A 12,816-nucleotide genomic window follows, 5' to 3' on the forward strand; every position below is an offset into this window, starting at 1 on the left:
GCTTGTCATATGAAGGGTGTTTGATGGCTCTGGGCCTATATTCAATGGAATTCAAAAGAATGAGGGGTAACCTCATTGAAACCTATTGAATCTTGAAATGCCTCGATAGAGTGGACGTGGAGAGGATGTTTCCTATGGTGGGAGAGTCTAAGATCGGAGGACACAGCCTCAGAATAGAGGGATATCCTTTTAGAACAGAGGTGAGGAAATTTCTTTAGTGGCAATTCTGTGGAATTTGTTGCCAGAAACATACAAACTCTGAACTCTCAAAGTTTCACTTTTGGACGCCTCTCACTTACTGAGCATGCCTTTGCAGGAAAACATCCTGTCCCATTTCACACTTGCCAGATCCCTTCTGATACCATCAAAATTGGCCTTTCTCCAATTTAGAGACTCCAAGGATTCTAGCAAATGTCTGCAGATGTACCGTGGAGAGCATTCTGACTGGTTACATCGCAGGCTGGAATGGAGACTCCAATGCATGTGGTCAAGAGGCTGCAGAGGACTGTAGACAGTCAGCCCCATCCCAGGCACAACCCTCCCCACCATCAAGAGATGGTGCTTCATGAAGATGGCACCCATCATTAAGGACCCTCATCTGGGACATGCCCTTTTCTCGTTACTACCATCGGAGAGAAGGTACAGGAGTTTGAAGACCCTCACTCAACAATTTAGGAACAGCTCTTTCCCTATCAATAGACTTCCAAATGGTTCTTGAACTTATGAACACTACCTTGTTATCAGTCTTCGGCACTATTTATTGATTTTGTACCATTTAGTATAGGTGGAGAGGTAGCGATGTTTCTGAACCAAAGGAGGTGTAAAGCGCTCCTCTTCTCTAGCCTGCAGGTCACCCTTGGGCAAGGTGTAGCAGCTGCTCAGCCACTCCCGGTCAGGGTCGCGTGAGGCCGTGGGAGCAGGCGGTGGATGGTGGTACCCGTATGAGCAGCTGGTGCACGCCACGTCCTGGTTATGCGTCCACTGAAGCCAGGCAGACAATCTCTGAAGAGTAATGATAATGGCTGGGGTCACCCACTTTGTAAAGACACTGTCTAGAAGAAGGCAATGGCAACCACTTGCCATATGGTCATATGGCATGGCAAATAATGAATGAATGAACTTATAGTAATTTTTATTTCTTGCACTGTGCTACTGTCGCATAGCAACAATCTAAAAACATAGATCAGTGATAATAAATTTGATAATAATTCTGTTCACCTGCATTACAACTTTTGACTACAGTGTTGGGAGTGAACACTCGGATAACACACATGGATAGGCCATCCCTGCATCCACTCTAGGGTACAAAGCTTGCTGAAGAACTTGACCCTGCAGCAGGGAGACGATTGAGGAAGAATTGGCTCGATCTTAGTTCCGGGGCCAAATTGACGGGCTTCAACGCCGCAATCGACGCTGTCGGAGTGTTGTTACGCGGACTGGAAGACCGATCGATGTTCTCGGACTGTGGTTGAGCGGAATGGAGGGCTGTTGGGCGGATTGGAAGACAGATCGGCGAACTGAATGGGGTGGGGGGGTGAGGGGTTGCTAGAATCGACAATCTCGAAATGTGATTGAGCTCTCCGGAGGACGGTAATCAACGCTCTCTGAGTGCGATTGGCCGACCTGGAGGACCTTGCTCGATGCTCTCGGAGTGCGATTCAGTGAACTGGAGGAACTGTCTTAATGCTTTCGGAGTGTTTGGCTGGCCTGGAGGACCTAGGTTTGGCGCGTAATAGGAGCGGAGCAGAATCTGCTGCAGAGGCAGAGCGCGGGCAGGATGGGGATTCAAGGTTTGGCTAAACTCATCGGCGATGTGGCACCGGCAGCAGTGAAGGAGCAGCAGATGAAGAGCTACTTCGGTAATGGTGGAAGGGAAGAATGAATCGGGGGAGGAGGGGGAAGGTTCCAGGGTGGAGGAATGGATGGGGGGGCGGGTGGTGACAGTGGGAGGATAGGACGAATGAATGGGGTACGTATGTGGAGAGAATTGAGGATGCAGTGGGGAGTAGATCTGAGGGGAAAGAAGGGAGGGGAGGGGGAAGGTTATAGGGTGGAGGAATGGATGGGGGGGTGACAGTGAGAGGATAGGACGAATGAATGGGGGACGTATGTGGAGAGAATGAGGATGCAGTGGGGAGTAGATTTGAGGGAAGAGAGGGGAAAGGGAGAAGAGGAGGAAGCAGACATGCCACCCTGCAAAAACTCATTTCAGGGAGGTCTCAACCGGAAGTCTCAACCTCATAGCAGTCTGTGTCAATGAATGTGTTAATTCTGCAAGACATCAGATTCACAAGTGTTTTGCGAGACAGCTGACTTCTGAATTCTGTCGTAATGTGCCATGTTCACAATAGCTGCTGTCTTGGTTGATGAGCAGGCATAGTTTGTTGTTATTTCTGAATCAGGAAACATTTTCCTGAATAGCTTGCCTGTGTGCTTACACACCTGAAATGGCAGGTTATGCTCAACGATGGAAGATGTAAAGTACACCTCAGCTCTAGTGACTTTCTCTGTCAGACTTCTGTTTTCTGCTGAAAAGAACTGTGAAATAATTGAGCAGCCTTCCCTGCGCTTAGCCTCCCTAATATGTTGTGGTCCCTAAAAGAAATAAAAGCATAAGGTGTTTCCTTATTATAGGTGTGCGCCACTTAACGTCCATTCGGGCAATGTCCGATCGCATATACAGGTTTCCCCGCTATCCGAAGGTAGAGTGTTCCTGTGAAACAGTTCGTAAGCCGGAATTGCGTAAAGTGAATAAGCAATTACCAGTTATTAATATGGGAAAACTTTTTGAGCTTTCCCAGACCCAAAAAAAACCTACAAAATCATGCCAAATAACACATAAAACCTAAAATATCAGTAACATATAAAGTAGAACTACTTTTCTGCAGCACTGTCTAGCACAGCGAAAATCTCGTGGAAGCGCTCTCAGCAAAAACACTCTCTCCAGTAACTTTTAAGCTATGAAGCTGCCCTCGCCTCAGAAACTGATCAAACCACCCATGACTACCTTTAAATTCCACTTTCATCACCATTGTCCAGTGCTTTCTGTTTCAGCTTATTAAAAAGACTGACTGATCTCTCCTTAAGTATAAGAAAACTTAATGGAACACCACGCTTTGTACACCCATCAGTCCACTCAGGCAATAGACTTTCTATTTTATCCATTATTGGATGCTGACTAAAAGAGACCACTTTGCTACGAGCAGAACCAACAGTAACATCAGCAGCTTTCAAAATTCTTTCTCTCTGCATATAAATAGTGCGAATGGTGGACGCAGGCAAGTTCAACGCGTGGACAATGTCCTTACTTCGTTCACCACGATCGAAATGCTTAATTATGTCTAGTTTTACGCTAAGTGTAACACCCTTACGAGCTCTTTTAGGCCTTTCCGATAGCTCAGAACTCATCTTGCTAACGGATGCACACAGTAAATCGAGATAAAGCACATGTTTAAGCAATGCCGGCTAGAATGCAGTTCCGGGGGAGGAGCTTGGCTGTTCGGGTGTGCGCTGCCTTTTTCGTAACAGTGAAAACACCTTCTGTTAGCGAAAATAGGTAACTAATGTAGGTCTTTCGTAACAGCGAGGTGTCATAAAGCGGATGTTCGGAAAACGGGGGCCACCTGTATGTCCATGGTTTATCTGTGTGTGTGTGTGTCTGTCTCTCTCTCTCTCTCTTTCACACACACACACACACACACACCTCCCCCGCTGCCGCAGTAGTTGGGATCGGAACTTACTTTTTTACATCGAACTGGGGGTTTTAAATGAGTGATTTAAAAATTCTGTATCTTCAAGTTCAAGTTTATTGTCATCTGGCTGATTGTCCACAAACGAAACAACCTCTGTCCGGACCACGGTGTAGCCACAATACATATATTACGCACACCACATAAAACAATATATTACCATATTATTTAATAAATTGTAATTCAAAATGCATATAAAGTGCACAGCACAGGTAAACAGTTCACTGTCCTACTGACGAGACCTCGGTGGGGGACGGGTATTTATTAAAATCGGTTTTTCTTCTGAAAAGGGCTGCGCTTAAACCCAGCCCATCATGGGCTTCGATGTACCTGTAAGTGGAAGTGTTTCAGGAAAAAAAAACCCAAAGAATTTGCTTGCTGCGAGCGTGTTTTTAAAGATGTCTTAGTGGACGATTTTGGAATTTCGCTCCAATTTAAACCCTGCTCTAATCCCCTTTAAGATGCCAACGCATAGGACAGCCTCGCCTCGCGTAGTCAGGTTGTCAGCGCCAGCCTTGGGAATTTATTCGCCAGGCTTTTGTACTTCATCACCCACAGTTGTCCGGATCATTTCAGCGTCATTACAGACGGCCGTAACTGAACTGATGGAATATGGAAGGGAGAGAGGGTAAAGCCCGCCCGCAGAGAAAACTGATAGGTCTACTTAGCACAAAGAGAAATCAAGCAGGATTCATTCATTTTCTTTATTTCTTTTTTTTTCCCTCTCCCACTCCCCCTCTAAAAATCGATTTCCGGGATATATATAATTTGCAGGCATCAGGGAGCCGCTATCGATATGCGAGAGACTCCCGGAACTCCTGGGAGAGGTGGGATGTCTGAGGAAGGGAGGGGAGAGGGTGGGTGGATGGGAAAAGGGGAGGAGGAGAATGGGGAGGGGAAGGCTGCAGTGGAGGGGAGATGGGCTAGAAGAGGTGGGCGAGTAGAAGAAAAAGATGGGGGGGAGGATGAGAAGTAAAGGTTCAGTGTGGCTGGTCTGAGAAGGATAGGGTGCAGTTGTGAGGGGGGGTTGATAGGGGGGAGAAGGGCCTGGAGGGATAAGGTGCAAGGGGTAGGGTTGCTGGACTGATGGAGGCAGGAGCAAAGCAGGGGTGAGGAGAACTGGTTTGGAGGATGAGGGGGAGGTCAGAAACGGGGAAGGACTGGTATTCATGGGGCAGAATAATGAGGTGGGAATGGCTACAGTAGTGGGAGGGTTGGTCAGTAGGATCTAGGAGGAAAGGGACATGTGGAAAAGATGGACGAAGACAACAGATGTCGGTAAAGGAATGGGGGAGTGGGAAGAGATAGAGCTGATGGGAGGAAAGGCATTTGAAGGGATGGAAGAGGGAGAGGCAGGTTCTGAAGCCCAGAAGATCCGTGCTGACCACGATGCCCAGGAGAGCTGGCCCCATTTACCCACAATAGAGGGGTAGCGGAATAGGGCTCATAAAAGCAAGAGTGATCGAAGGAACAGGTGGAGTGACATGTGAAATGCAGAGGAAAGAGGCATAATGTTGAAGTGGGTGGGGGATGGGGCTGGACTGGGGGACTGTGGCCAGGAGACAGGGGGGACGTTGGGGAAGATTATGAAGCCCACAGTGGGGAGTCTCGTTCCTGATGACCAGTGAAGGGGGTTTGGAGTCAAGACGGTTGGTGTCCTGGGAATCGGCAGTTCCAGTCAGGACTGCAGATTGCTGCCGCTGTGCTGGGAAGATAGTGGGGCTCTGTCGACCAGACTACTCCGAGATCTGCACCTACGGTCGGAGCAGATTGAAAATAGTATCTTCTCTTTGCTGATAGTCAACAGGCACCCCTCCGGGCCTGTGCTTAGGCTGGTGCTCCACTCGAATGGCTGTGGCAAGGCACAGCTTAAACACCATCTATAAATTTGTCGATGACGCGGCTGGTGTTGACAGAATCTCAGCTGGTGATGATGATGCATTTGGGAATGAGATATATCAGCTGCTGTGGCACCCAGGAAGTGATTGTGGACTGCAGAGTGCCGTGGTACCGTCGTCGTTAGAACAACACTATTATAGCTTGGGGCATTAGTGTTCAGAGTTCAATTCTGGTGCACTCTGTAAGGAGTTTGTATGTTCCCTCCGTGACTGTCTGGGTTTTCTACCACAGTCCAAAGACATACTAGTTAAGATAAGATAAAACTTTATTTGTCCTGAAGGAAATTATTGTTGCAAGGCTGCTGATTCAGAAATACAGACTTTAAAATACAAAGTGTAAACATTGAGGTACAAAAAAATTCTAAATGTGCATTAAAAAGTAATAGAGCAAAATACAGATGTACAATGAAATCATATACTTACATACTTAAGGAGGGGGAGTTGTAGAGGCTTAGAGCCACAGGGAGAAAGGATCTCCTGTGGCTTTCAGTGCTGCGCCTTGGTGGAATCAGCCTGTTACTAAAGGTGCTCCTCTGTTTGTCATGGAGGCGGTGAGAGGAATTGTCCACAACGCTCCGTAGCTTCTGCGGCATCCTGCTCTCGGACATAACCACCAGGGAATCCAGTTCCACCCCCAGCTCGAAACCAGCCTTCCTGACGGGCTTATGGATCTTCTTGGCGTCAGCTGCTCTCACCCTGCTGTCCCAGCAGACTGCAGCGTAGAACAGAACGCTGGCCGCCACTGGGTCGTACAGCATCTGCAGCATAGTCCTGCAGACATTGAATGACCGGTCAATAGGTTAATTGTTTTTGCTAGGATTGAATAGGTGGGTTGCTGTGGGGAGCGACTCTTGGGGCTGGAAGAGCTTGTTCCGCACTGTATCTAAAGAAGTAGTTAAGGTGAGGTCAGGAGAACACACCCCAGTTCTCATCGAGGGATCAGCAGTGCAAAGGGTGAGCAGCTTCAAGTTCCTGCATGTCAACCTTTCTGAACACCTGCCTGATATATAGATTCATTTACAAATATAGCCAGCGGCTATATTTAATTGGGATTCTGAGGAGAATTGGTACTCTGGCAGGTCTTTACAGATGTACCGTGGAGAGCATTCTGACTGGCTGTATCAGCGTCTGGTGTGAAGGCGCCCGTGCACAGGATTAGGAAAAGCTGCAGAGGGTTGTGGACTGGGCCAGGTCCGTCATGGGTGCAACCATTGATATCAACAAAAAGCCATGCCTCGAGAAGGAAGCATGCATTGTGAAGGACCCTCACCACCCAGGACACGACAATCAATGAGGAGGGCCAGGAGCCTGAAGGTGCACACGTGAAGTTTTAAGGACAGCTTCTTCCCCTCTGCCGTCAGGTTCCTGACCGATCCGTGAACGCTCCCTCACTATCTTGCTGTTGTTTGGCACTGTTGTGACATTTGTCAGTGATTCTGAACAGCTCCCTCTCGCTGCAGACCCTCGGCTACAGTGCGTTTCCCTTGTTGCAGGTCGCAAGGTCGCCATCGACGCCTCCATGAGCATCTACCAGTTCCTGATCGCGGTGAGGCAGGACGGCAACGTACTTCAGAGCGAGGACGGAGAGACCACCAGGTGGGGAGTGACCCCGTGGGCGGGCGGGAGGTTTGCCGTGAACCCCACTCCCGGGCATTGACCTGCCCGGAACCAGTAATCATCCATCAGTAAGGGCCCCCGTCACGCAGGGCTTGTCCTCTTCTGATTGCTACCATAAGGAAGGAGGTACAGGAGCCTGAAGGCACACACTCAGTGATTCAGGAACAGCTTCTTCCCCTCTTCTATCTGATTCTGAATAGACATTTAACCCCAGAACACCATCTCACTAATATATATATAAAATCGCATCGCAGCCAGTGTGACTTCTTTCCGGAGGGCGTAACCTCACTCTCCCTCAATCCTTCACCGAGTGTGGCGACACTTCTTCGGCCCCTTCCTTCTCCCTCCACCCTCAGCTCTTCGTTCCGTCCTGACCAGGACGTTCCGTGTCCTCCCACTGACCCTTTCTCCACCCCCCTGCAGCCACCTAATGGGCATGTTCTACCGTACCATCCGCATCATCGAGAACGGGATCAAGCCGGTCTACGTCTTCGATGGGAAGCCGCCCCAGCTGAAAGCCGGAGAGGTGAGGGAGCTCTGTCCTCTTGTCCCGAATGCTGGCTCAACCCTGGCCCAGGGGAATCGCGCGAGCCCCACCGGAGGGTCGCGCCGCAGTGGGTGGGCGGGGGTGCGGTCGAGCGCAGGGACGCTGGCGGGTGGGGGAGTGAGAAGTGGAGGGATGGGTGAGGTCTGAGGGTGAGTTGGGGCAGTGTTGGAGGGAGATGGGAAGAGTGGAAGAATGGGAGAAGAAAGGGGTATTGAAGCAATGGTCGGGGGTATGTTGTACTGAGAAGCAAGAAGGTGTGATTGGTGAAGGGAAAAGGGAAGGAGGAAGGAAATGATTTGGGGTGGGGAGAGGTCAGGGTTGCAGTGGGGTCAAGGGTCGCAGGACGGTCTAGTGGGGATGGTGAAGGGCACTAAGGGGGTGGGAGAACGTGAGGGGCCCCAGGGGGTGGTGTGACACAGATGGGTGACGAGGGAGATAAGGTCAAATAGGGAGAAACGGGGTGACTGTGGGGAGGGGGCAAGGGACGAGTAGCCGGTTGGACTGTTGGGTAACAGCTGCCTAGGTCATGGTCAGCTGGAGCTGTTGCCCCTCTCCTCAGACCTGCCCCGGCCCCTCGGTGTGAAAGGCCATTGGCTGAGCCTGTGGTGACCTTCGATCTCTTTCAGCTGAGCAAGCGGAGCGAGCGGAGGGCAGAGGCTGAGAAGCAGCTGGCTAATGCCCAAGAGACAGGTGAGTGTGTCTGTTCCATCCCTACCAGTATTCCCCTACCCCTACCCCAAAATCATCCCCTACCTACACCCACACCCGCCTACCGTAGCCTCTTTAATCAATGCTCACTCTCGGAGAGTTCCTGTCTTTGTGCACACTCCCCTCCTTTTTGCCCGAGTTACAAGGGGAGACTGAATACACCAGAACTGTCTTCTCTGGACTGCAGGAGGCTGGGAGGTGAGCTGAGCTAAGAGAGGTGTACAAAAATCACGAGGGACATGGGTAGGGTGAATGGTCACTGTATTTTACAGAGTAGTGAGGCTGAAGCTGGAGGGCATGGGTTTGAGGTAAGAGGGGGAAAGAGTTGAAGGGGCAAGGTTTTCACACAGATGTGGAACGGGCTGCCAGAGGGAGTGGGCCAAGGGGCCTGTTTCTGAACTGTAAACCTCTGAGCTGTGGCAGCCTCTTCAGCTTCCCTGCGGAGTAATAAGCCCACTGCGCTGCGCGCTTTTGGGGCGTGGGAGGAAATCAGAGCGTTTGGGGGGAAACCCAGGCGGCAGCAGGGAGAATCTGCAGACGGCACACGGATCGAACCTGTGTCTCTGGCTCTACCCGCTCCACCACTCACCCTGTGCATTCTGCTCGGGATTAACCCATGTGATGGTGCTGTCTGCACGTGCACAGGATACTTGTGATGTACTAATCTATTCATAGCTCTCTTGTTGCACGTTCGGGTCTTGTCCCTTCCATCTGAACTGGAGTTTGGCCAAATCCTGTTTCAGTTCTTTAAAGGAAAAATCTCCTGAGTGACTTCCATTTCTCAAAGTTACTGTGATTGCAGTGTTGACGCTGGGTAATGGCAGGATTCTTAACCGTTTGGAGGAATGGAGGTGTCCACATTCGTAGATCCCTTAGAGTTACTGCGCAAGTTGGTTAAGAAGACACGTTGTGTCGGCCTTCGTTCATGGGGGGCTTTGAGTTCAAGATCCATGAAGTGGTGTTGCAGCTTTATACAACTCTGGTCGGAGTATTGTGTTTAGTTCTGACTGCCTCATCATAGGAAGGATGTGGAAGTTTTAGAGAGGATGCAGTGGAGATTTACCAGTGGTTAGCACAACACTTTACATTACTGGCCGGCCCAGGTTTAATTCCTGCAGCTACCTGTAAGAAGTCCCCCCCCCCCCCCCAACACTGCTTGGGTTACCTCTGGGTGCTCCGGTTTCTCCCCACAGTCCAAAGACATACTGGTTGGTAGGTTAATTGGTCATTGTAAATTGTCCCGTGATTAGGCTGGGGTTAACTTGGGGATTTGCTGGCAATGCAGCAATTTTAATAAATAAAATAAAGGATTACAGAGCTTGTCTTCTGAAGAAAGTTTGTGAGCTTGGCCTTTTCTCTTTGGAGCGAAGGAGGATGAGAGCTGACTTGATAGACGTGTTTGAAATAATAAGACACATGGATAGGCTTTTTCTCGGGGTGGAAATGGCTTCACGTCGCCATAATTTTAAGATGATTTTAGGAAAGCGTAAGGGGGATGTCAGAGATAGGGTTTTCTTTTTACACAGAACAGTGAGTCTTAGGAACTCACTGTCAGGAGTGGGGGTAAAGGCAGATACAGTAGTGGCCTTTAAGAGACAGATAGGCACATTATGGAAAAATGGAGGGCTATATGGAAGGGAAGGGTTAAACTGATCTTGGACTCAGCTCAAAGGTCAAAGGGTCGACACTGTACTTTACTGTCCTGCGTCAGAGTAGCCTGCACCCCTGCCCCCTCCACTCTTGGAGCATGGTCCCCAGTTCTAGACTTCCCATCCTCATTGGGCCCTCATGACCATGCTGTCTCTTTGACTGAAACCCCTTTCGTATTTCTAAATGGTGCGGAATTCTCTTCCTCGGAGGCATGGGAGCAGAGGCTTTGAAGGGAGTTCACGGGGGGAGGCACTGGTAACAGATGGGCGGGGGTGCGGAGACGGCTAGACAGGCCAAGTGGCCTTTCTGCTCCCAATTCCTGACTTCGAACAGGTGTGCAAGAGGATAGACGAGGGTTTGGTAGTGAACATCGTCTCTCTGGCTTTTAGCGAGGCTTTTGATGTTTTGATCCTGGGAGAGATAGCTAATTGGATTCATTGGTTTAAAAGCAGGAAGCAGAGGTTGATGTTGGGAGATCATTTCCCAGATAATCCAGTGGCTGGAAGTGTTCCCAGGGGTCCGTGCCAGGATTGCTGTTTGTCATTTCTACAAACAGTTTGAATGTATACGCTTGCAAATGATCATTGAAGTAGGTGGAATGGTGACAGTGAAGAAGACCAGAAGACATGGCAGCACAGTTAAACCATTCAGCCCATCGTCTGCTCCACCATTCAACAATGGCTGGCTTACTTTCCCTTTCAACCCATTCTCTTGCCTTCTCTCCGTAACTTTTGCTCTTATTAATCAAGAACTTGGCAGCCTCTGCTTTAATATACCCAATGTCTAGGCCTCCACAGCCACCTGGCACCGAATTCCATAGAATCACCACCCTCTGGCTAAGATCCCTCCTCCTCTCCCTTCTATCCGGAGGCTGTGCTCACTGCTCCAAGACTTTCCCACTATTGGAAACATCCTCTCCAGCTCCACTCTATCTAGGCCTTTTAAGAAGGTTATCAAAAATTGCGGGGGGGGGGCGGAACATCTTGATCAGCTGGGGAAGTGGGCCGAGGGGCTGGCAAATAGCTTTCAATCCAGATGATTGTCAAGGTGTTGCATTTGGTGAAGCCAGATCATGGTAGGGCGTTCACAATGAATGGCCGAGCACTGAGAAATGTTGCAGAACAGAAGGACCTAGGAGTACAAGTACGTAAAAGAACGTGGTGTCACAGGTAGGCCAGGTGGAGAAGAAGGTGTTTGGTGTACTTGCATTAATTGGTGAGGTCACTGAGTATCAGAAGTTGGTTCATTATGTTGCAATTCCACAGGAAGTGTGGTGGCGGGGTGGGGAGGGGACCGTGCCTGCAGTACTGTGCACGGTTTTGGTTACCCTGTTCTAGGAAGAACGTCATTAAGCCAGAAACACTAAGAAGATGCGGTCAGGATTTGAGGGACTGCGTTGTGATGAGGGGTCGGGAGGGCTTGGACTTTAGTGAGGGAGATTGAGGGGTGACGTTATCAAAGAGACGTCCAACAACACTTAAGAGCCTGTTTCTCTCATATTGAGACACCAGTGTTTCCACGTACGGTTTCTCCTGCATCGACAAGTGTGGCATCTCGGGTTAGCCCGGCTCGGAGATTTGGAAGGGGCCCAGGTGTTAGGCTGCCAATATCTTCCCCGATCTCCATTGATACCCCCGCCCTCCCAAACCCAGACACCCCCATCAGTAGGGAGAAAGGGTCATCTGTTTGATGGGGGGGGGGAGTGTGGTGGATTAAAACACAAGGAAGTGAGGACTGAAAGAATGTGCTGGGGAACAGAGGGGGTGGAAGGGGGTCCCACCTATACCCCCACAGAGGGGCTGGCTTCTGGACGGAAGGGGCAACCTATGGTTGGGTCAGCACAGGGCAAAGGTCAGGGTGAAAGGTGACATGGAGGGGAGAGGTGAGGGGTGTGTGCTAAGGTCACAGATGGGCTTTGGGCTCCCCAAGGTTAGAAGTCAAAGGGATCGGGGGTTGCTGAGGGTCAGCGGTCAAAGGTGAAACTGACCTGACTCTTCCAATGCCAGGCGACACTGAGAACATCGAGAGGTTCAACAAGAGACTGGTGAAGGTCACACAGCAGCACAACGACGAGTGCAAACGGCTGCTGCGGCTGATGGGCGTCCCGTACATCGAGGTATTTGAGAGCGCAAGAGAGGGGTCCTGTACGTCGAGGGGACAGGCAGAGGCGGGGGGAGGGCCCCATATGTTGAGGTGACAGGGTGGGTGGAGGAGTGCTGTACATCAAGGTGACTGAAAGAGGGAGGTGTCCCGTACATCGAGGTGACAGGGCGGGGGTGGGGGGAATGCTGTTCCTCGATGTTACATGGGGGAAGAGTCTGAGGGGGGAGCAGAGGCCCCACAGACAGTGAATTATTTCCAGCAGATACCATCTGAAGTCTGAGTCTTGATTTTGCTTCCTCTCCAATTCTGGTTTTCTGTTTGTTTTTTCCATTGGCACTTGCTGTTAAAACAAATATTGGTCACTTCAGGCCAGGTGTTTGTTGACTCTGCATTATCCAAACCAGTTTTGGGGTTTCCCCCGCTGAAAGTTCAAGTTTCCAAAGCACACAAGTCTGGATCGTCATAGTCTATGTTCAGAAATAAAACCTGTACGTTTCTCTGCTGCAGATATGGAGTCTGTTTAGGAGTCGAGTCCTGTAACTGC

General features: G+C 50.0%; 1 protein-coding gene across 1 annotated transcript in view; it reads left to right on the forward strand.

Moving 5' to 3' along the window:
* Positions 1 to 1,665: 1,665 nt before the first annotated feature.
* Positions 1,666 to 12,816, forward strand: part of fen1 (flap structure-specific endonuclease 1) — a 31,671-nt gene continuing 20,520 nt past the window's right edge. Inside the window, exons 1-5 of the mRNA XM_063060133.1 lie at positions 1,666 to 1,859; positions 7,141 to 7,243; positions 7,688 to 7,790; positions 8,438 to 8,501; positions 12,176 to 12,285. Coding sequence (XP_062916203.1) covers positions 1,778 to 1,859; positions 7,141 to 7,243; positions 7,688 to 7,790; positions 8,438 to 8,501; positions 12,176 to 12,285 — 462 coding nt within the window. The 5' untranslated portion in view covers positions 1,666 to 1,777. The remainder of the gene's footprint in view (positions 1,860 to 7,140; positions 7,244 to 7,687; positions 7,791 to 8,437; positions 8,502 to 12,175; positions 12,286 to 12,816) is intronic.

This window comes from Mobula hypostoma, chromosome 10 (genome assembly GCF_963921235.1).
Source record: "Mobula hypostoma chromosome 10, sMobHyp1.1, whole genome shotgun sequence".
Taxonomy (NCBI): Eukaryota; Metazoa; Chordata; class Chondrichthyes; order Myliobatiformes; family Myliobatidae; genus Mobula; species Mobula hypostoma.